The 25,455-nt window shown below is 37.3% G+C and overlaps 2 protein-coding genes across 6 annotated transcripts in view; both read left to right on the forward strand.

Moving 5' to 3' along the window:
• The first annotated feature begins 1,881 nt into the window (after positions 1 to 1,881).
• LOC105383324 (protein lethal(2)essential for life-like) lies at positions 1,882 to 4,239 on the forward strand. The gene is made up of 3 exons (XM_011553363.3): positions 1,882 to 2,033; positions 3,069 to 3,302; positions 3,638 to 4,239. Exons 2-3 carry the CDS (start codon positions 3,069 to 3,071, stop codon positions 3,983 to 3,985), a joined length of 582 nt encoding a protein of 193 aa, XP_011551665.3. The 5' UTR covers positions 1,882 to 2,033; the 3' UTR covers positions 3,986 to 4,239.
• A 2,996-nt stretch (positions 4,240 to 7,235) lies between these two features.
• The window catches only part of LOC105383341 (protein dead ringer), a 95,811-nt gene continuing 77,591 nt past the window's right edge, over positions 7,236 to 25,455 (forward strand). The window contains exon 1 of one of the 5 annotated variants that reach the window (XM_048627775.1): positions 7,236 to 7,658. In XM_048627775.1, coding sequence (XP_048483732.1) covers positions 7,611 to 7,658 — 48 coding nt within the window. In that variant the 5' untranslated portion in view covers positions 7,236 to 7,610. The remainder of the gene's footprint in view (positions 7,659 to 25,455) is intronic. The other 4 variants (XM_048627774.1, XM_048627772.1, XM_048627771.1 and 1 more) reach the window with 4 other exon arrangements.

Raw genomic sequence — 25,455 nt, forward strand, 5'->3', positions numbered from 1 at the left:
AACACGACTTACTACTTCTATAATCATCTCATTGGCTAATCCTTTCATCACGATGATAAGCCATAGTCTACTTATGCTATAGCGTTTGTTAGGTACCGGTACACATGTACGCGAACGAAGGTGTCTTATATAATTCTGTAATGTATGTAGTTCTATACTAAATCTGGCAAAGTTGGAAGCAAGGTATAAGTACTGTAGCTGACATGCAATGTTTCTTATTTTAGTAATTCGTAGTAAGTAGTTAAAAAGGATTAATAATGAATTTGTAACACTGTCTCCAACCTAGGTTCGAATCATGGCCGAGGAAAATTTTTTTGAAAAAATTTGCTCTCCTAGTCGTCCCTGAAAAGTAAAATCATACCTTTCTATAGTTATCTAGCAGTAAGTAGGATTGTGTAGGTAGTTTGATTCAGAATGTATAAATAGGTACTTAGTCGAACGGTTATATTTATTTATTTTCGTTCATTCAGATCTCAACCCACGACAATGAGATATTTATTTTGGTCGTCACGCCTCCTCATTCTCATAATGTTCAATTATAATTCCTAACTCAGAGTGTCTCATAAAGAACTATTCATCTTTAGCGTATCCATGATTTCTAATTTATTTCAGGGATATCTTGCCTACGCCTGTAAAAGCGTAATAAACTTTATCATATAAGTATTTATTTAAAGAAAGAAAAAAAGAAGACATTTAGTAAGGAGGTAAGTAGGTAATACAATAATATTAATCTTCTCCTTCAAGTGCCGTATCCTAGCGGAGATATCGTCAAGTTTCCAAAACAAAATAATAATAACTAACTTGGTGGATCTAATATAAAACACTAAACTGAATAATTAATACTTTTGTTGGACCAAAGTATTTTAAAAGTTTGGACCAATATTATATGATAGTCAAGTTTAAAAAAACTTTGGATTTCGTGGTCTCGTTAATTAGTAATCAAATTAGATTTCAAACGTAAAAAACGGTATGTTGATAATAATAATTTGGAAGATTTGATATAGGTACATTAGGTACAGTGCTCCAAAATTGATAATGCGCATAGAAATCTTTGACAGATCGGTTGTTTTCGATTATGTGACACATGTTATTGACTCCTATTTCTTTCGAACAAGGTGCAAAATGCAAGTGCTTTTTTAGGGTTCCGTAGCCAAAATGGCAAAAACGGAACCCTTATAGTTTCGTCATGTCCGTCTGTCCGTCTGTCCGTCTGTCCGTCTGTCACAGCCGATTTACTCGGAAACTATAAGTACTACAGTGATGAAATTTGATGGGAATATGTGTTGTATGAACCGCTACAAAAATATGACACTAAATAGTAAAAAAAAGAATTGGGGGTGGGGCCCCCCATACATGTAACTGAGGGATGATTTTTTTTTTTTCGATGTACATACCCGTGTGGGGTATCAATGGAAAGGTCTTTTAAAATGATATAAAGTTTTCTAAAAAACGTTTTTCTTAAAGTGAACGGTTTTTGAGATATCAGCTCTCAAAGTCGTAAAAAGTATGTCCCCCCCCCCTCTATTTTTATAACTACGGGGTATAAAATTCTAAAAAAAATAGAGGTGATGCATGCTAATTAACTCTTTCAACGATTTTTGGTTTGATCAAAGTATCTCTTATAGTTTTTGAGATAGGTTGATTTAACTGTAATTTTGGTTAAGTTATTGTGCTTACTACGGAACCCTTTGTGCGCGAGCCCGACTCGCACTTGGCCGGTTTTTTAAGGCTCTTACGATTTAATGATTCGGGTGTGAAGATCTGCATGTGCATTATTAATTTTAATTTTAATATTTTTTGTCAAAAAAGAATTTTTAAGTTTTCATACTGTGCACGTAAAAATTGCACCTAATCCTAAAGTTCCTTCACGTGTGTGCATAATGCTCGTCCAAGTTCAAGGTGCGTTTCAGGCGTTTCAGCTGATTCAGAGCCGCGTGGGAAGCTTCTGTTTCTATTTAAATCTACGGCTGAAGCGTGCGCTCACAGTACGCTGACGACCGGCCGCGCGCGCCGCCCGAATATACGAAACTAAGGCGAGTTGTTTATTTATTTACTTTTACTTAACACTTTTTTAGAGATTGAAGACTAATTACTAAATTTATTTATAATTATTAAGATAACTATATTATTCATATAACTATATGGATATTTTTTTGCTAACCATTAGTTTAGGTAGGTCATACTCTTCTTACCCTCTCTAAGATCTAACCGTTGTAGGTACTAGTTTTTTTTATCATTAACAACTTGTGCCTACATTTTATTATTGCTGCCGATGTCTGTAATGTTTTAACGGGATAGGTAGATAACTATTTTGCCCATAGGTAATCGGTTTTCATATTCTATTTAAATGAGAGCTTCTTCTAAAGTGCAGTGCCGCTATATTTATGAATTATGATGAGAAGTTTTACTACCGCAGTTATCTTATACTTAATTACTTACCTTCTACTCATTCTTACCTGTAATTTATTACATTGTTAAATAAACCACCATTTGAATGTAGTTCAAATTATAAATCTTAAATGTCCACAGTTATAGATCGTGAAGTATTCGCTGCCGGTTGCATCACTTGATCTAAAATAGTCCACTTCAGGTGAATCATTCCGTGGATCTGTTCCAGAACAATATTTCGTTATTCTCACATTTGTTTACAGAGCTTACGGCGCGCATCTGCCAAAAATATAACTTGTTTTTAGTGTTTTAATGTCTCGTGGTAAACAAACTTCCATTGATTTATTTATAAGAACAACTCGAAAGTGAGTTGAAAAAGTGATGTCTTGATAAATTGAGCAAATCTAGCGTGAGATGGTTAATTTTTTTCTTAGGCGTGCAGCTGATAGATGTCATGTCCCGATGTCCAGCAGTTGACGATTGTTTGTTGATGAAAATGGGAGGATGGACTTGTTCATTACTATGCGGTACTTTTATCTCGTTACACCAGATACTTTTCCTGTTTCTGCAAACCGCCAGCAAAATCACTGCAATACACTAATACATCCCCATACACCGCTAGTACCTACAAAGAACATTCCAGAACCCTACGAGTACTGACAACCCAAACCTCCTTCCAGATGTCGCTAGTACCGATGATGTTCCGCGACTGGTGGGATGACTGGGAGCGCCCTTCCCGTCTGCTGGACCAGCACTTCGGCATGGGCCTCCGCCGCGATGACCTGCTCTCCTCGCTGTCTTCAGCTCTGCCCCCCACCTCGCTGCTGAGGAACTCGTACTTCCGGCCCTGGAGGACCAACCTCGCCAGGCAGGAGTCCAGCTCCACGATCAACATGACTAAGGAAAAGTTTGAGGTGAGTTGGAAAATAATAGACGGGAATGGCAATGAACAGACACATATACATACATATACACTTTTACAACATTTTATAACATACAGTCATGTACTTACCTAAGAGTACCTCATTTTGACAAAATAAAAATAAAATTATGTAACGTTCTTACGTAAGTATACATGTTTATGCCCACGACTGTATTCCTCAAAGGGGTAGTCAGAGGTGAGATGAGAGAGATGGTGAGATGGTGAGATTCGAACGCACGGCCTCATGAGTGAGAGCCTAGCGAAACCTTATCCATTACACCACCACGACTCTGATTTTCATTAAAAGCGTAACTTTTCCCATTCCAGGTCATCCTTGACGTGCAGCAGTTCGCGCCAGAAGAAATCACCGTGAAAGCGACCAACAACGGCGTAGTGGTCGAAGGCAAACACGAGGAGAAGCAAGACGAGCACGGGTTCATATCCCGCCAGTTCACCCGCCGGTACATGCTGCCGCCCGGCTACGAGGTCGCTGACCTCACCAGCTCCCTATCCTCCGATGGGGTCCTCACCATCACGGCCCCCAAACACACCCCAGCCAATGCTGGCGAAAGGGTCATTCCAATTACGAAAACCGGTCCCGCTAAAACCCCGGTCGCGCCAGCCCCTGAGCAGCCCAGATATGAACAGACAGTCCCCATTGTCACCTCTCCCTAGACGACTAGACAACGACCGAGTAATATGGGTCTTCAGCGTTTACGTATGTATGAGACCACGCAAAATCATTGAAATATTTGGTTCTAAATAATGATATATTGTGGATCTCGTCATGTAAACGCTGAAAACTTCATTTACACATAGCATTTTTTACTACAAAAATCTGTTGCTGGCCAGCAACGATCAAATGATTATATTCGATATTTAAATATATTTTCGCATATTATATTTATTAATAAACGACTTCATTAAAAAGGTAGATTTGGTTTGTCCCAGAGTTTCTTAATATTTAAGGATAGTTAAAAAATATAAATACCTAATATAAATTTAAAAACACCATGACTTGTAACAACACATGAAGACTTATATTCTTATCCTTAAAGAATATAAGTCTTACTATGCAGTGGGTATACAGTCAAACTCGACGACACCACGCAATAAGTACCTACCTACGATTCCATTAGGTACAATGAAATATTATGTGAGTACATCGTGAGGAAACCTGCACATCTAGATTCTAGATGTGTATCCTAAGTGAATTATACTTATTCCAAAACGGCGATATGGTTCGCAACCTATCACGTGAGTATAAATGTGCTGCGAAAAGTGAGTAACCTCTGAGTAACCCTTCGGGGATTACAGTGGTGAGTGCATATACATAAATACACTGAAATAATAATACAGAAAATATACACTATGAGAAGCTTGTAAAATTCAATACCAACCAGTAACGCTATCTACCGGACTTCCGTGGAACCAAAATAGATCTATAAATCGTTACCTCCACAAAATGATTCTAGTGACATCTGTTGGTGATCAGCGTAATCTCTTAGGTATACTTAGTTAGATATCATTGATCAATTTAACCATACATTTTCAAAATTTATCTTTTTCCTTCTATTTAAAAAAAATACTACATTCTTACAATATTAATTATTAGGGCGCCTTCAAATTAGTCGCTAATTGTCGCGCGGAAGCAGCGCTGCTGCAGCGCTGCAGTCGCGCTGCTGTCAAAATCTATATAAATTTTGTAATTTAAAAGATGCGCGACTGCAGCGCCGCAGCAGCGCTGCAGTCGCGCGTTAATAATTTATATGGAATTTAGACAGCAGCGCGGCTGCAGCGCTGCAGCAGCGCTGCTTCCGCGCGACACTTAGCGACTAATTTGAAGGCCCTTACTGTTGTGCATAATATATGTAGGTATGACACAAAAAACACTACTACTCGTATTTTTGTTCAAGTGAGAACTATTGAGTTCACTGATCTAAATAAAACATGTCTATCTAGACTTGTAAGCGCCATCATTGTCTGGGGTCTAAACGCTTAGTTTAGCTCATCTGCGGTACGAGAGGGGTAACAGGGGGGAGATCATCAATCAGCTGGGGGCGATTACTTACACAGTGGAGTGGATGGGGCAAGTATAGTGAGAAAAGCGTTTTAATTTAAAGGAATATACTTAGTTAAAGAGCGTTTTCCATGCCTACTTGCGAACTATCTTCTTATACGTTTGCAAGCTAGTAAGTGTACAAAGCTCTCCAAAAAAAAAACACGCACTCACGCCTTGTACTAATGTATTCCCTTGCGGGGTAGGCAGAGGTGCATTGCTGCACCCACTTTTCGCCAGAGTGTTATGTTAGTCCCAATGTAATAGGGGGCGGGCCTATTGCCATTTTACGGGCACATCCAAGACCTGAGAACAAATATCTGTGTTTAAACAAATATCTGCCCCAGCCGGGAATCGAACCCGGGACCATCGGCTCAGTAGTCAGGGTCACTAACCACTACGCCATTCGGTCGTCTCTCCAAAAACTTATTGTTTATGTGCCTGCTGTGGCACTGGTACTAGATTTCATAGTTCTAACGTAATTAAACTTTGACAGTGGTTAAGAAAATCTTTGGCATGATTCATAGGTTAATAAGATGGAAATTATGACAAGGCTCCTGCAGATCAATAATTTGATTCTATTTTAAAAACACCTAGTGATTGATTCCATAAGATTACGATGATTAGTTAACTGACATGAATAGCATCCATCTAGATATCATTGTATTTTGATGGCCATGGATCAACGATACAGCGTTTTGGACACCCAAAGTACGTACAGCCTATTATTACTGCAGGCTTGGTGTTCCGCAATGGTACATTTGGCAATTTACTTGCTGTCTTGGGATATAATCTTATGATATTTCACTAACTACATATGTTTTATAACTTAAACCGCTAACAGCTTATACCATAGACGGCGAAGTCTCTCATCAGCTTCGACAGTCGATTGATCTGCTGGCCGCTCGCATTAATTGCTGTTCTTTAGCAGCCCTTTGCTACGTAGGCGTTTCTCTTATTATCGTAGCCTATGAGTAGTCCTATTATATTTTTTTTTGCATTATGTGTTGGTTTTTAATACCTATCTATTTTACGATTATTAACTTATTTGTCGTATTTACCTTTGGCAACTTAGAAGACTTCATGGGTCTACTATCAATATGTTCACCAATAATTGCTTAATCAATTATAAAATTAATAGAGGCGAAATATGAATAAGTAGTTAGTAAGTACCTACTGACTAAATAACAGAAACTGAACCAATTAGTGGAGCTTTAATGGTTGATGAAACAACTTCTTCTAGAAGTAAGGGTTAGTTCGGTTGATGAACAAAAAAGCAGTAGGTAAGGCAAAGCAAGTACTTAGTTGAATTGATAAAGTGTACCTAGTTGGTCGTTGGTCTAATGCTATTTTTTTGCATTATAAGACAATAGGTAGATTGAGATATCTACTCAGGTAAAGGTGGTGGGTGGGTAGATAGGTATTCTGTACCATCATTAAAGAGTGAATTAATTAAGTGTGTTATGTAAGTGTACCTAAGTTAAGAGTTAGAGTAAAACTAGCTAAACTAAAGAAACTAAAGAGTTAGAGTAAAGCTAGGACCAAACTTTGGTCCAAAATATACCAAATGTTTCTAATTAATCTTTCAAGGTTTGGTCCAAATGTTTCTAGTTATAATCATTGGGCCAAATTAATAGAAGCCGTTATTTTAAAAAGTACCTACCTAGAGTTTAATAGTTTTAATACCAAAGTGATACTTAAAGTTTCCTTGAATAGTGGAAATTTACATTTAAGTAAGTATTTAAACTACCTACACGTATAAATCACGCAAAGATAATTTACGTTCAGCTATTGAAATTATAAATAGGTAAATAAGCGAAACAAAACAATAATTTAATTGCAATATCAAACAAAAACGACAGATCACGTCCACCATCAAGGCTCGCAATTAAAGCGCGCGTGTAATGCAAGCCGTATTATTTTATTGCTTGAATAAAAACAGTCGACGGCGGGCGGGGCGCGGATAGCTTATTGCTTATCAGTTTGATATCGCGGTGTTTGATTCGCCGGGTGGCGCGACGCCCCAGGGCGAGGCGGGGCCAAGGAGGGGAGCTCGCGCGCGCCTCGCCATTCCGCCGCGAGCCGTGTCGCACGACGCTTGTCTGTACCTCCCGCACCGTCCCATGCCGTGCTGACCGCGTGTGCCCAGTGAGTGACCGTGTGGTGAGACTCTTCCCGTGCCCGTGCAGTAAAGCCGTCAAGATTCGCGTGAAGAACCGGGAACCGGTCCCGGCCTATGCCATGGCCGACGGCGACCGAGACTCCGACTTAGGCGACGACAGCCCCGTGGTAAGTCCGCTTTTGTTTTTGTTTGTGGTTGATGATGATGATGACGGTGGTGGTTCACCAGGATAGCATGTAGTCGCGGAGAGTTTGGAAGACATTGTTAAGAAATCATGGTGATGTTACTAAAGGTTGGTGTCTGTCTTGGTTTTCGGACGGCATCACCAATTATTGATTGATTGAATGCACATTGAATGATTGCGTTGCTTATTAGAAGAACCAGATTTTTAAAGGAGTAAAACTCAAGCAACACAATCAAAGCATGCGTGATTTGGCTGATAATTAGGAGCAAAAAAACACCGTCGGCTTGTGGCCAGGAAGATTTTTGTTCAACTACCCTCTGACTACACCTACCTTGGTAGGTGCACCATGTATTTGCACCTATCCCGTTAAGGCTGCCTGAAGATTGGATGGTGAGGAATATATGCAGGCTTTGCGGTGAGCTTTGATGAGCTTAAAATCTCAATGGCATAGGGATACTAGGTTACTTTAAAAATATAATATGGCTAGAGAGGTAGGTAGGTGTAATCTAGGGTGTAAGTACAATAGGTAGGTATAATCCTCTGGTTCGTTGGTGCCATCAGTCCCTTGCTCTATGCACCACCACCATATACTTGCTAAAAGAATCATTTGAAATGGGTAAAACGATGATATGAGGTAGGTTAGTACCTAGTTAGTGCCTTGGCACTTAGGTATCAACCTAAGAACACATTTTAACTTAGTGCCAACAAACTTCAAGGGTAGGAAGTTTATATTGGACACCTTTATGAATGCTCAATGCTACCAGAGACAAATAATGACTCGTCGTCGCAGGACCGTGATTAGACCGTGATCAATATAAATATCAATGAAATGGAATGGTTCTGTCGATCATTGGCAACGGGCTGAGGCAATGGTTGATTTTTTTGTAGTCGCCCCATGTGGCAGCCCTCTGTGGCTCAAATGGCTTGTTGTACAGTTATGCTTAGTTTTTGCGATTTTTGTTATTTTAATGAAACTTATCTAATATTAGTTATTTATCTTAAAATAAACTGAATGTAGGTAAATCGATATGTGCACGTAGATTGATAGGTCAGGCCTGCTTAAAGGGATTTATGCAAAATACCAAATCGGATAAAAAAAAAAACTAGGAACATAGAAAAATTATGAATAGAAATGGTAAATACCTACCTACTGTCTACAAGCCGTTGCATTATAGTTATAGCATAGTTACCTTGACAAGAGTGAGGCTAAATTTTGGTCCATGTGGTGATAAAAATTAAAATAAAAAGTAAGTAGCAAAAAAAAACAGAAACATAAACCGTGGTACCTGAACAAACATAATGGTCATTATAATATTTTAAGGCCAGGTACAGATACTTAGATAAGCCCCTATGCAGAAAGCTTATGATTATGACAGTAAAATTATTGTAGCCATAAAATAGGGTTCTTAGATTGGGGTGACCAGCTTCAATTAACTGTGATAAATATAGCAACAAGTAATTATACATAGTTCCATACAATGCGTTTCCCTGAATCCGTCCCAAGTATACTCTCCACGATAAATTCGGAAGTACTCGTACCGCTAGATATAATAGATATACTCTTTAATTTATGCTTTTACATTTATAAAGAACAAAAAAATATTAACATCAATTTATAGTAAGTTTGTACGTACTTAGGTATGTCCCTTAGATATGTACCTTCATTTCGTTAACCAAAATAAACCTATTTGAAACAAACACTCCTTTGCACACCTAGCTGCTTGTAGTAGAATAACTAGAAAAAAATACACTTAGCTCAACAGGAAATAAAATATGAATCTTTGCAACCATTGCCATGCCACACATGTGGTGTGGAGGTGCTTACCATCTTTCGGTGGCGGCGGCTTTACAAAATGGCGCCGATATGATTATTAATAACAAATTCGACCCTCGCCACTGCCGATGCCGTCGCGATTTGGTTTCAGGTTTATATTGCTCTCCGAAGGCCGACCCTTTTACCATCTGTGACGTGTCTAGGACATTTTTGGAACCATTTCGCCACGACCATCGACCAAATGTTAGCTATTTTGACACTTGAAGGATCGTTCATTAACGACGCTGACTGATGCAATTTGATATTAAGATATAACTAGGTACAGCAGGACATCGTTAGCGATCTATTTCGGTCTAGACTTCATGAGTTGGGATAATATTTGTGGACTCAATCATTTATTCAACGGAGCGTTTGTGGGACCGGCGACATCTCACGGGAGGCGCGCACGCACGATTTATAATTATCCTCCTTGGCGAATAGAGGGCCACGAATTAATTAATCAAACCTAGCTGTCACTCACTCGCGGCACAATCGCGAACTAAACTTAGCTGAGATTTCGAACGCACGTCGCCGGCCGGTTTCCTTTTCCTGTCGCTGCGGCGACGTTCCATTAATTGAAATAATTGGCGGGCTTCTTAATTATTTTTTTGCGTTGACAACATTATTTCGTCGCCTGCAAGATATTTTTTTCTAAATTCAAAGAAAAGTAGCCAGTTGCATTTGATTCGGCGGATTATCGGGTATTATGGAGTTGTCATAATGGTGGCATCGTGGCCCAACGTCGTGATGGGGTAATAATGGGGTAATAGCGGGGTTGATCGTAACATCGGTGGAGGCAGGTGGGTCCTCGCTACCTGGGCGCGTGCTCATTGTGCCTTGACTCGGGTGTCTTCACGGGAGGCGTCACATGTAGAAAAAACCGAACCCACACATTGTAACTGTCCGAAGAATCAATGATCTGGGATTTCACACGTTTTTTTTCGCATGATTAAAGTGGTATTGGATATGGTTTATGGTTATCAAACCGCATTGGTATTTAGTAAGTTATCTCAATGCGATTCCATACATAGCCAGTGTATTCGAAACCCTCACACAGGGCTCCGACATATAAGGCTCATTTTATTTATACATAGGTTTCGTTCTTATTAATTAATTTGTTAGGATTGTAAGTGTAGAGTGTATTCTATTTATTATTGTAAATTATAAACTCGATTAAAACACAAGCATATATATAGTGAAACTATTTAAGCACCAGCAGGTAGATAATTTATTTCAAATTAAGTATTTATTATTAGCCCTAACCTCAACTTTGACATGGACGTATATTTCTCAAAATACAAATTGATTTGACGCGAATGGCTTTGTCGTATTTATATTTGCATACAAATAAAATGGCTGACTCAACAAAGCACTTTTGTCACTGATCTTTAGTCGAGAATCAGGGACTGATGCTTTATCACTCATTTATATTCAATATCGAAGTCATAAATAATCGTACTGACATTCAATATTTATAAAGGAAAGGTTGCGTGGGTTACGGGCTTATTATTGTGACAATGGGCTGGTATAATATTCTATTAATAATATCTGAATTCGTCCGTTTATCTGATGGTGATATGGTAATTTTCTATTTACCTTCCTATATATAATGCTGTAATTCGCGTCCCATTCCTCATTCATCGAAAATCGGTTTCAGATTAGGACTAAATCGCTGTCATGTCGACATCTGAAGGCCAAGCACAGTGCGCAAGACGCTTGCGTTAAGAAAAAGTGTTCCGTCGCAATCGCTCTCGTTTAACTTATTTATCTATTAGGTAGTTTACATCACTACTTATCTACCCACCAAACTTTGGGTATTATCAGATGGATTTATTAAATGGAGTATCGAGTTTGATCTTCATCTGTTTGTCAACATTGATTGATATTCTCAGGTTTGAAGAGATTTGTAGCTGAGCTTAGGTGATCAACTTATGTCAGGTATGTGTTAGGTGTAAATTTAGGTTAGGTATATTATGTAAGTAATAAATACTGCGTGTTTTTTTAAGTGGCTTTACTTAATTTGTCTTTAAATTAACAGTTTTTAATTTACTTCAATGATAAATTTAAAAAATCCTAACTTCCTAACTAATATTATAAATGCGAAAGTAACTGTGTCTGTCTGTCTGTCTGTTACTCTTTCACGCCAAAACTACTGAACGGATTTGAATGAAATTTGGTATACATACGGTCTAGACCCTGGGAAAGAACATAGGCTACTTTTTATCCCGGAATTCCCACGGGAAAACTTTTTAAGGCGAAGCGAAGCGCGCGGGAACAGCTAGTATTATATAAAATTATTGGTTCATCTCAAGATATAAAGCAATGTGTTAGCTATTATTAAAAGATCGTACGAAAATTCTTGGTTTTATTAGGACACCACTCTTATCGTAATAGTTATACAGTTTAGTTTGTTTGTTTGTAGACGTTTCAAGGAATAAAAACGTTTGGCAGACCCGCATACTAACCAGTAACATTTTTATTGTTAAAACCGCCTCTATTCGTTAATATCGCACTTCTCTATCATAGATTATTAATTAATTTATTACAACCATACATTAAACAACATGTTGGTTAACGGTTTCAATTTTTTATTAAATGTGTAATTTGTCAACTATTTTTTTTTCACTATTATTATTTAGACTAAATAGAACTTATAAATTACACAATGTAACAGTTATAACTTACTCAATGGTCTATTCTGGTAAATCAAGTTAACCTGTCTTAGTCTTCTTCTTCAGGCAGTCTTTCTGGGAATATAACTCTTCTACCACCTCCTTATATATAACTATGCAATAGCAATTAAAGTTACTTACCTACTTGTAAAAATATATCAAAATTAAACCCGAGTTGCACTAAGATGGTGGATCCCTAACAGACGCTTTCAAACTAATATTTATGTATCTCTTCATACTGCTAGATTCTTGACTTACTTATACATGGTTATACAGGAGGTTGCAAAAAGGGTATAATGCTAAGCCGAAAGGGAGTGACTCAGGGGGTCATCCTGAACAACTTTTGTTCTTCGAGTTCTGAAAATTGACGAAAAAAATTTTTCCTTTTCCATATAAACTTTGTTGCTCACGTGACTTTTTACTATGGAGAACGAATAGTTTTTTTCGCGAATTTCCAAAACTCAGAATGTTCAGAATGACCACCTGAGTCACCACCTCCTTTCGGCTTAGTGTACCCTTTTTGCAACACCCTGTACAATATAACATAACTTCGTATGGGCATCAATTATAGACTGAATAAATGAAGTAAGCCTTTGAGGCCGCTGCCGGGGCGTTATTTAAATGTTCGTCACCCGCCTATTGTTATATTAGAAATTGTCTCGTGTACGACAGTTTGCTATCACTCCTCTGTTATTAGAAATCTGTGCGACACTTTGAAAATCGCGGCCTCTAACCGGCATTTTATTTAAATTTATTATTGTACAGTATTGATTTAAATTTACAGTATATCCCCGAGTATACTGGTGTGTAACTGTAGGTACCGGTACATCTAAGAAATTTGACGGATATCTTTCTAGCAACAATCATTATCAAAACTTGGGGTCTTATGGTACCTACATACATACGTGTTCTTCTAATCAAACACTTAAATCAGGGTTATTCTATTGAATTTGGCAATGGCAATTTTGTGCACAAATACCTACATAATAACGCAGTTGATCAGATTCAAAGCTACACATAGATATTAAAATGAAACAATAAGGCTGCAAATTGAAACAAGCCATCCAGTTACAATGGGTTGTCTGCGCAAATAAGTGGCTATTGGAAATGTAAGGCTGATTGATGTCACACGGTGAACGACCATGCTTTATTGAATTGAAAGTAATTTCCTTCGACTTCACTTCATGCTTATGAAGTGGTAAGATATTTATGAAATTCCTTGAATAGATGTACCTACCGTTTACTATACTGTTTACTTTATTGGATGCTCATATAAAACGCTATTTATAAGTATATAGGTATGTACTTATAGTAATTTTATTTTGAATTGTTAAAAATAATATTTACCTAAATACCTAGATAAGTAGACAGAGTTTTATTACGACTCAGAATACATAGTAATATTATAATAAATTTGGGTTGGTACACTAAGGGTCTGTTTCACAATGTCTGGTTAGTGGCTACCTGACGGATAAAATACATGCTGTCACTCTCTGTTATTATTTTTTAGACAGTGACAGCATGTATTTTATCCGACAGGTAGCGACTAACCAGACATTGTGGAACAGGGGCTAACTATAATTACTGTTACCTATATACATTTATTTATGTTTTTCGAAAAACCGGAAATGATGGCACTTGAAGAAGAAAGATCGCAAGCAACGCTACTTCGATCCACATCCTATTTTCATTTCCAGAAACCCGTAAAAGGGAAAAAAATGTCTGACGTCAATTCATTTGAATATCGAATAAAAATAATGAGCGAGTTATGTAAACAGACACCGGGGCATCGGGCGTTCCTAAGTCTTCGGGAAGACGTATAGGTTATGTTATGAACATCATAATCTCGTTCCGATATTACGATCACTGCAGCACTGCCCTTAATTAAACGAATGCTACACGTATTCTTTATAGAGGATAGAATCGCCTATGTATAACAAAAAAAGTTACCAACTTAATTTAAAATTTGAGGATGGTCAGTTACATTTTTAAACACCTTTTTGTATTGTATAAATGAGGTATAAAGATACAGTGCAATCGTGAAAAAAAAGTGTTGCAAAATAAATAAATAAATAATAAATATGTGGGCAAAGCTTTCATGACCCCAGTAAACAAAGCAACTACAAATAAATAGTTAATTAATCATGATAATATGAGTAGTTTAAAATTAAATGACGATAATAATATAATTCGAATAATATTCTGGCACAAAGAAATTTCATATAACGCTAATTTCGAACAAAAGTATCTAGATATAGATTATAACATCGGAAGCCGAGCTGGTAAGACCCTTATCGATTTCGTAACTCGATTCTTTTAAGTCGATACGCTTTGACTTACATTGATATCAGGGTGGGATTAAATGTACTAAGACGATGTTTACTTTCTTTGTGGTTTTCTAATCCTTAATCTAGAAGGGCGGTTTACTGATACTTTTAATAAAATGTATATTAGAGGTTTGTTTGCTTTTGTAATCAAGAATCATGTGTATATCATTAGGTATCATTATACCTGATTAACAGATGAAAAATCTAAATTAAATCCCTAAACAGTCAACAAATCTGTACCTAAACAAAATCTATCCTGTCGAATGATATTAATTTATTAATTCAGGTAGGTAACCAATAGAAATAGATACTAGGTAACTTACAATGACTACTTACTTACAATTAGTACACGGAGAAAAATGTGTCATCAATTCCTTGTATGGATTCGAAATTAATATTAGCCCACTATGTTACCCGCCTTACATTAATGAGATTAGGGGTCTAGAAAAAAACATTTACCTATTGGCATTGTTTATGCATCGTTGATACGGTACGTCTGGTTTTGATACCATGCTAATGATTAAATCGCATTAGTCGTGTGTGGCTTCCCTCCTTGAGACTTCTTCGCTTGATATCCGATAGTCGATGCGAGTCGGTATCGAATACTTATTCGATTTTCAAGAAGCACTGGCTGGATAGATTAAATCAGTGCAGGGGCCGAACGAGGATTAAGAAAAAGAATGGTCGTTTACGGAGTTTGCTTTTACATTTGAAATATAAATACGAAAACTATGAAAACATGAACAACAAATAAATAAGTATATATTTTACAACTTTATGTTTATTGTATGAATGCTTTGCTCTTCCATCCTGTCTGGTAAAGATTGCTATATGCAATAAGGCCGCCTTTTTGAACTGTTTTATTTTGTATGTTGTTCTGTTTTGGTGCAAATAAAGAATTTTGTATTGTATTGTAATTATCATTATTTAAGTACTTACCTATCTAGTTATTTTATTGTTACTTTGATGATGATGATGAATGACGTAGACAATTTACGATAGAGCTACAGTTTGGACAACCGAAAACTAAACGTCAGCATAACAACAGAGTTTCCCGCATCAAATTAGGCGCTTTCATTATTTACTAGCACTAAAACGCACTCTTTAACATTGGCCACTCGTTCAAGACCCGCCATGTCCTAAATTTGAGGGGAAAATAGGGATTTTCGGAGGTCCATCTAAAGTGGGGTTGCCCAAGTAGTAAAATGGTCTGCGAATTGTGATGAGAACAAGATGGAAGGTACAGGTGTTCGTTCTTGGCTCAAATTAAGAATGTATGTAATTTTGTACACTAGTTTATGGTTTGCGCTAAAATTAGGGAGAATCTTTGTGGTGGGTATCCTTCCCACTTTGGGTAAATTACGGTAGCGAAATGAGGATGCTATTTATCGATTAAGGAACGTAGTAGCTAGGTGCCTGTAAGAATTACCTAGAAGAATAGATTTTTTTTTCGCAATTTTCATTTAGCGTTACCTTAAAGGTTACTTGGGGGCCTTATAGACTATATAATTTGTAAGCAGGTATATGTATAAGGTTAAGATACCTTACCATACTGATTCTATGTCAAGATGAGTAGTGTTAACCCTGAATTAGAATTATTTACTTTTAGATTTCAGTAGCACCCGTATCATAGCCGTGACAAGGGAATTGAAATCAAAACTAATGAAAGTTACACCTCAATCAATTCCCGTCACTCCCCTCGATAGACCATCTCGCCCAGTGTGTCTTGGCCCACCCCATCTCCAAACTTCTCAGTTCGTGGAGTTTATTATCTGATGGTGTCAGAGATCCAGCTGTACTGGCTCGGTCGTGGTTGTTTATAAACACAAACAGCGCGTGCTGAAGAACTCGTGCGCACTTTGATCTCCCCTCCCCTTCTTCCCCCCCTTTCCCCTTCATGTGACATAATTTCACACATTTCATAATTATATTATATCTGCTAGACCATTCGCAATGCTGATTGATATTGGTCTATGCCCGATTTAATTAGACTCAACGTAAATTATTATTGAGATACTAGCCAAACTGATAATATAGTATTTTGAATAAAATTCAATTAAGAATCATCAAAGACGTGAAAGTTTCTCATACAATTAGTTACAAATTACTTTTCTTGCGACAAAACATAAACAGTAAACGCCATAACAAAAAGATACGGTCACATTAAATATAATTAATTAAGCCCACATAATAAAAGCATTAAGCTACACACACAAAAGGCTTTGAATAGCCAAATTTGTTTCTTTTCAAGTAGCTGTCTCTATAAAAGCGCGGTGCCAGTGATGTGGCGCATGCGTAATTGAGGTGATTAATCGACCAATCAGCGCGCTCCGTTATATTAATTATACGACTCTTTTGTGTCCTTTGAAACACAGTATTATTTAGGCCCGTTCACTTCAACCTTTGCCTCCCCTTACGTTTTATTCAACTTAAACAATTATTATTTTCCTTGATATTTTCTGCGTAGCGGTTGATAACATGTCGTGATCAGCTGCTAAACGGCTAGGACTAATTGCAAGCTTTCCCGCCATCGCAACTTCATTTCAAGATGGCGTCGCATGTGATTTCACATCATTAAGACTAGTTATCGCGCGACCCGCTTGCTATCCTCTAATTACGTGTAACAGGTAGTGCCTCTTGCTTATGCACTAATCTTTGGAAATTATATTGGAAATAGAGACGGCGACATGGAAATATAACTATCAATCAGGGATTCCAAATGTCTCATTGATTAGCGGAACTCGAGAAGTCATTAGCTACTGAGTAAAATTACGCTGTTTCCTTTACATGTGTATACATTATACAATATACTCAGAGTAGGTTTACTTGGCACATTAAGGGTGTCTTGCAAAACAAAGTTAATCAAAATTAAATCTATGACCTCTTGCTCTGACATTATACTGACAGAGCAAGAGACAAACTATTTAATTTTAATTATAACTTTGTTGTGCAAGACGCCCTAATTTGATACTGACTATAAATTTTAATAATAATAGTATTTTACCGAATTCTTCATTTTACAGCATGGAATTTTGTCTGTATTTTTTCTATTTTGTCTATTAGAAATATAAACTTTGACAACTAATGACTAAGAAATCCTCTGACTAAATATAGTCAGAGGATTTCACACTACCTACTACTGGGATTAGACCAGTCACCATACCTAGTAGGTCTACCTTTTATTTACCTACGTTATTAATGAGCCAGATTCTCAAATTAAATTCGTATTATACCTAATTGACAATTCGACAAGAACGTGTATTAGTAGAAATAACCATGCATTCTGAAGCATGCGTGCGCCGCAGTGGCGTGTTTCAAGAGAACCAATTATTGTTATTTATAATCAAATCACTAGCTATTAAACGGAAGCTGATCGTTCCCCTTAAACCGAACGGCATGGAGACGCCATTAAAAGATTTAATAACAGATCGTAATTACCATTTAAATATTTTTAAGTAAGTATATTTATTTTGGTGACAAGTTAACATATAGGTAATTATTGAATATGTTAGCAATGCTCTAGATAGACAGGTTTAGGAAAGTGTGGCCGTACGAATCCCACGATACATAAAAGCAGTAACAATACATAAAAGTGCTAATTTTTAATATCGTTGGTCCACAGTTCTCTAACTTCAACCTTCTTTCTCAAATAAAATCCTTCTTGCGGATAGAGAAAAGAGGTTCCGTGATCACGCAAGGAGGATCAAAGCACCTGCGACGATTATATTCTCGATACAGTGATTATAGTAAATGTTCTGAGTATCAGTGTTCCGCGGAAACCGTAGCACGCAGCGTGGGAGCTGCCCGGTGCGATATTATGCAGAACGAGAAAATTATTTATGCATGCTGGCTGGTTAGATTTAAGAGCAAATAAGCTATCGAGATGTTTATTTCTTTTTAATTTTATCATTCAATTGTTTTTAAGCCAAAAATAATGAAATTTGTGGCTTATCATTTCTCAAACTTTGCTCTAGAGACGTATTTGATTGCGTTAATGCTAGAAAACATGTGGAAAACCTACATCTAATTGATGCAATCAACGTGTAATTTAAGTCGGTTCCAGTAATAATTGCATTACATTGTTTCTCAGTTTCTGCGAAAACTCTATTATATTGTAATCTGAGTACAAGAGTGCTGTGTACTAGGTCGTAGATTAATATCAATTTATAATTAAATTCATTACTTACTAATTATTACCGTACCTAATTGTAACTTGTGTAAATGCAACCTGCATTACGATTGTGTGATCATAAAAGTTATACCTATAAGTATTTCGTTGCAATTAGTAAACATAATATTGTGTTTTAAGAGTAACGGGAACAGAATTTATTTATCAAAACTATTAAAATTAACAATCGAAAATATCAAAATAATAAACCTTCATCATCCACACGTCATCAAACTACACCAAACGTCAGCCCCGTATCATTAGCCGGTACATTAATCTAGTCGATTTAAATAATCGATTCCCACGATTAGCTCGATTCCAGATCAATCGGACGTCTCGCTGGTATTCTGATTGCGGTGGTCTCGAGGTCTGACAGGCCACAATTTGGACCCACGATCGTTGCTACTGTTCCCCCCAGGCGAGACTTTAGACATGCGAAACATTATAAACCACATTTATTTACGTTTGACTTGCTTTATTTTGTCATGCTTAGTTGCTGCAAAATTGTGGAGTTTTACCTTAGTTTCTTCTAAGACTAACGTTGAAGGAACTCTCGTTGATTATCGTGATCACGATCTCTCGAATACCATCGAAATCGCATCACTTTGTGATTATGATAATTAGAAATAAGGCATTTTTTGCAGCGACAATAGAAGAGCTGCTTCTGGATCGTGTTAGTCGAATATTGCGTGTCATGTTGGTGGCCGGGGCTACACCCAGTAGCCGGGCTGAGGCAGCCACATACCATACCAAGATCACTGAAGTTCACATTGGGCGGTCAATGTGACAGTCCGGACGAATATATTATTAGAGGATTGATTGAAAACTTTGTTGGGACTGCATTCGTTTAGTTTAGTTTTTTCTTTTCCGCTCGGCTGTCTGATTGGCGTGGCGGATCATTAGTACATTACAGTTGAATGATAGGAACACGGTTGAAACGTCCATCACTAGTCCAATCAACACTCAATTACTACAATTTGAGGCTATATAAATATAGATACGGACAGATCTCGCCCCCTGCTACCGCTAGCGATCCCAGGGTATAAATTATGCTCCCGATCGCGGTGTCTGCTCTAAGCTGTTATTACCTCACGGATTTATACCTCATAGAGCTATGCAACGGATGCGATCTCTTAATGAACTTAAATGCGATATTCATCAGTTAAACGGAGCATGATGAGTATTCGTGATGGACAACAAAAATATGAGATGTTTTATACGGAGGTTAAGTATTTATTTATTTCAGTTTTTTATACAAAGGATGGACTTAATGTTATAAGAATTTTGTGCCAGGCAACCCACAGTACGTGCAGAAAATTTAAATTAATACAATGCTAATCATATTAAACTATAACTATTATCGCGCAGTGTCCAAAACTACGATAAATATTTAGCGTGTATTCATATACCGACCTATACTTATGTGCATATGCATAGGTAACTTATATTGAAGATGCGTGAGCATGACGCTTTTATTTGTTAATTACGCTTTTATTTGTTAATGTGTTATTCCTCTCATTTACTTTGGCTAGATTGTGTTTTATATTTAACATTTTCAAATATGTATTGGTCTTACATTTTGTATTGTATTAAGAACTTATATTGTACCTTTAGATACCTACATAATTAATACCTACCTACTTAACTATGAATGGCAACCATGAGTGATGTGTGCCCATTCAAACCTTATTAGGTTTAAGAGCACTGTGTATATTATTAAGAAATATTATAAATAAATGAACAATAAACAATAAACCCGTTAGTTTCGTCTTAATCGGTTTGCACGCGTATAAATTTTATAATGAAAATGGGTTTTTACGTTACCTGCTATCCAAACAAACGACGCTGGTCCTGATAAAGTTCTAAATCTGATTCAATATTGTTTATAAAGAAAAACCAGTCCCCTCCCTTCTGTTTAATTATGTATAGATATAATATTTTTTTGGAAATACGTTGGTATGCCGTCCGCAGTGGCTACCGTTGTGATATTTAAATTTAGAACGGTGAAGGGATGGGACATGTGTGTCGTAACGCAACGCATTTGGCGAAATGTGATTACAGTTCGTAATTAACGAGGTGCTATTTATGGCACAACGGAGGCAATTTAAATATTTTCCTTTTACATTCTAAGCGTTTTTCGGTGTTCACTCCCGAAAGCCAGGCTTCTTTTCAAATGATTATCATTGTATTCGTGAAAGTGTTTCACCGTTGGCCAACCGTGTCATGTCCGTTTGTGTCTCTTGAAATAAAGCACGCTTTCAATTGCAGACTAATTATTCCAACACGAGAAACTCATTCGGTCACTCCGGTCCGTTTTTACGTGTTAAGAGAGATTAGTGGACTTAACGAGACGCACTCAAAGGGGCATTGTGATGGCGACCGATAATGATGATACGTTAAGAAAAGTATTACATTCTGGCCATAATGGAGCGTTGAAAGGAGCGTTTCTTATAAAATTTCATTTGGATTCAGCGCGCGTCCGCCGGTGTCGCAGCCTCCTCAGTTATGAATAAATTATGCTCGTACATTAATTTATTGATTGTTATTCAAATTCGGTTTCTCAATCGGAGGTGGATGGTGATGTGTCTCGCCGCGGCTTTTTGTCTTCGCTGAAGTTTTTAGGTTGAGTACCGACTAATTCTATGACGGAAAATTTGTTTTGAAATGCCCAATTCAGTGCGTCATGAATAAAATATTTTGGCCTTTATCACTTGGTGAATGTACGGTACCTAAGATGGTTACTATTTATTTTTCTAGTGACATTGTTGGTGATGTGGAAAATTCTGCTCGATGCGCGTCACTGACTTTGTATTCATCATATTTATAAATGGCTTAGATATAGTTCGGTATATAGGATATTTAATTTGGCGACTATAATAGCATTTATTAACATAATCTCAATGCAGATCCGCCATTTTGTCGGTTTCGTCGCCGCCTATTGGTTCCTGAAAACTAACATTCATCGACATAGCTAACTAAGTTAATTTTATTATTATTCGTGTCGTTATGGTGTTTCTAAGAAGGCGGTTGACGGTCGGACTGTTTGTAATGACAAAAGCAGTTTTTATTATTTGATCGCTCGTTCGTCGCTTTAAATTGTTGTGAGGACGTGATTTTAATATATCATGCATGTTGAATATTGGCCGAGTCTTTTATCGCGTATGCTAATTAGTCGAAGCTTGATTCAGTCACAGGCTTTCTGCTAAACTTGCAAGTCGAGCGAGCCGACGCATATTTGTACGTGAGCATAAAAACTGTTTTGTTAGTCAAATGCCATTTATATTTGCGGGAAAACGGATTCTTTGGTGCGATTGGTCGACTGTAAGTTTGTTCTCAACAGCTTTGTGAAGTTTCAGAAGCTGCCTCGAGACGAGAGCGTGGTCTTCTCCTATTGTCTTTGCGTGCACTGCTAGCTATACTATACACACTATACAATCTCCGGTCATTAACCACTACTATTTAAACTATATTATTTGTACCTTTATGATTACGTTTGATATAGAATATATTATCCTTATTTTGCACCATGAAAGAAAATATTACACAAAGACAACTTATAAATAAAATAGGTTCTACAAAAAGGCGGCTTTATTTCTTAAAGCAATCTCTTCCAGACAACCTTTAAACCTAACCTATATGCCTAAATATTTTAGGGTATTTCCACAAAATTTATTTTATCACCTCCAGCTCTGTATAGTTTAACCAAAATCTGTCTTTAAAAGCGCAGAGCTATAGTTTCTTCGCTCTGGCTTCCGGGAGTCAACCCCACAGTGACGCAGCAGGTCTGTCCCCATTAGACTTGGAGATGTAACACCGGTGGTCCCGCGGACGCGACCTCGTCTATTTGTTAATAAGCACCAACAACAATGAAACGGTTTTGTGCGCATCTCATTATGGTAATTGTATCGGCTAGATATAGTTTTTTGACAATGACTTTAATAAAATTATTGTTTTGAATTTAGGGACAGTATATTTTTGAGTGCCAGTTTTTGTTAGCGCTGCAGTACGTGGGCATTTATTAGCGGTGGGTGATTCCTTTTTTGTGCAATTTTGTTCAGTAAAGGTAGTCTTCTTTTTATGGCTTTGACTGTAGTAAAGAATCTAATTCCAATACTCTAATGATTATACTTTATCATAGTGTAAACAATAGCAAAGCGTAAGTAGAATCCATCCAGCCCCCCACCGGATTGCCTGGTGGTCCACATGTTCAAGGACCCTAAACTACCGTATTACGAAGTAATATTACAGAATAAACAATCGTACTCTCTGTTGAGTACCAATTGTCCCCTGAATGCAGGTGGCAGCGTTACCCTATCACTCCTATGTCTATGGGATTGGGGTCTATTTAGATGTGACGTAGTCGAGTGCAGGGGACAGTGATTGTGGGGCTACTAACATTTTCTATTCGCCCCCGCATGTCGCTAGTGTTTACGCTCTTGACACATCTCTGATAGTTTCATTCGGGCAAGTGCTATCTATGATTTGGTTTACGTTTTTGTGTACGTGTGGTCTAATCACGTACGTATGGATGTACAATATTAATATGATTACATTAACACTATTTAACTACAGTAATAGGATCGTACTCAGAATGTATATTATTTGAATTTACTACATATTTTCATTAAGATTCGTAATTTCATTCATATTTTTTCTTCTCAAACAACGATATTACGAGGTACACAGTCCCAGAAGCCAGTATGGACAAATAAATGTGTGTAAGCTCGGTAGCCAAATTAGAATTTACGAATAAATTACATAATTGTTGACTATCATTAGATATGTAGGTTTTATTTATTTATTCGACTTGGCGCGTACGCTGTGTTATTTTTCATTGAACAACTACATTATTACATATTTGCTTAGAGATTACGAATTAATTAATTGATGAAACGTTCCGTTAAATAAATGTTACGCATCCTCGATTGAGTTAAGTATTTGCACTTTCGTTTTATGAACATATTTTATGACTTCTAATTTTACTATCGAACTTTCTCGATTGAATCAATATTTATTTCAGCACTTTCGATTTAGTAAGTATATCTGGTTGCAATTCCGAAACTGCTGGCATCACTGTTGGTAGTGTTGGTACAATTATAGTTAGGGACTATTAAACTGTAACCAATTAAAAATACATAACAAAACATAATTATAGTTACACACTATTTTAAAGAATGTAAACTCACCTTAGGGCCTCCGTACACCTTTGACTTTCCTCGCAACAGTGTAAATTACTATGTAGGGTCAGAGTGTCACATTCTAGCTGTCAATTTGCTTTGGGAAACTGGGAAAGCGGTGTAACAATTTACCCTAATGTATTCCAATCTTGGAGACACCCGCCAGCGGTAGCTATATGTACCTACAAAGGTTCGAGGGCTGAGAACAGAAGCTTTGCTTTTTAGAGAACAACAGGTTTGAGAAAATAGACGCCGTCTTTTTTTTAAGCCACAGTTTGTAATAACTTACATTTTGGTTAGTTTTTAGTGTTATCCGTCTTCTAGGTTGTATACATAACTGATATAGGTATAATTATGTCGGCAAATGTTATCAAGAACCAAGGTTAGTTAAAAAATTATTACTTGATGAACGTAAATAAATTTTCAGCTTCAATGCATTTTTGTTTTCATATACCTACATACGCATGGAGCTTACATTCAAAACGTTTAGCTTTATAAGCTTCTCGATATTTACACTTTTAAAAGCTTCATCTTATTTAACATCGCTGCAAATTACTACGTATCATCGGCTAGCTGCCTAAAAAGGGCAGTACTTTAAGAAAACAATATTTATTAGTTGTAGGCAGACGTAATAAAAATGTAAATCCTACGAGACTAAAAGCTTTTGAGTCAATTTTATAAAGTCTACCACTATGTTGGATATGTCTTGTTATTGTGGTTTTAGGGATGAATTTAGCTTGTTTTCGTTAGGTTAAAGTGTCCCAGTAGGACATGGAAGGAAGGACCTGAGCTACCGGTTTGATTGTCTTCGTACTCGCCCCCTCTTAAGGCTCGATCCATAATCATAAGGATTGTAAAGAAGATTGAGATCTCTTTGTTTTGCAGAGGAAGTGAGCTGCAGCGCTTGATAATGTCACCGATGTGTCATGTTATTCATTCTTTAAGAATTTGTGTTGACGTTCATTTCGGTTTTGTTATCGTGTCGAAGCAAGATGTGGATTATATTCCATATTTTGCGTTTAATCTTGCAAATCGAAGCCACTGAATGTTTATATCACTTAGTGTAATTCACTTCTAAATAGCGTCTGCTAGCTTAATGCTACAGCTAGCAGAACAAGTCGAGGCCCATATCAATCATTTGACGCGTGTCTTCAAAGCTACTAGTTTACCTGCAAAGTATACTAAGAGAAGTGTTGTTTTACCGACCCGCTGTCGACTCGTGACGGTGTGTGGTCCAGTTGGCCCACACCCGCCAGAACGACTTAACTACACCGACCCAACAATTAAAACAAAACCTTATGCCCGCCAGAAAGGACATAAAATCAAAACGCAGCATTAGAAACATTTGTGACGGTCACACAACCAATTTCGCCTAAATAAGACAGTGTGTCCACAAAAAGAAGAATGTAGCGAAAGTGTTAGGTCGGGCTGGTTTGTTAACTCTTCGTAATTCAAACAGTTTGATTAACATTGACGTGATATCAAACATGGGAGGAGAAATCGTGATACAATTTGGCGTGCGTGGGCGCAGAGTATGCTAATACGGTTAATTGCAAAAGGAGCATCACATCGGTCGCCCAGACGTGGCACAGACGGTGCGGGGGCGAGCCATTGTTCGAGACC

The sequence above is a fragment of the Plutella xylostella genome, chromosome 19, assembly GCF_932276165.1.
Source record: "Plutella xylostella chromosome 19, ilPluXylo3.1, whole genome shotgun sequence".
NCBI lineage: Eukaryota > Metazoa > Arthropoda > Insecta > Lepidoptera > Plutellidae > Plutella > Plutella xylostella.

Bases quoted from the DNA above. Each gene is read 5' to 3' on its own strand.
- LOC105383324 (XM_011553363.3), top strand. From the start codon at position 3,069: ATGTCGCTAGTACCGATGATGTTCCGCGACTGGTGGGATGACTGGGAG. The intron at 3,303-3,637 runs GTGAGTTGGAAA...TTCCCATTCCAG, and splicing joins TGACTAAGGAAAAGTTTGAG to GTCATCCTTGACGTGCAGCA.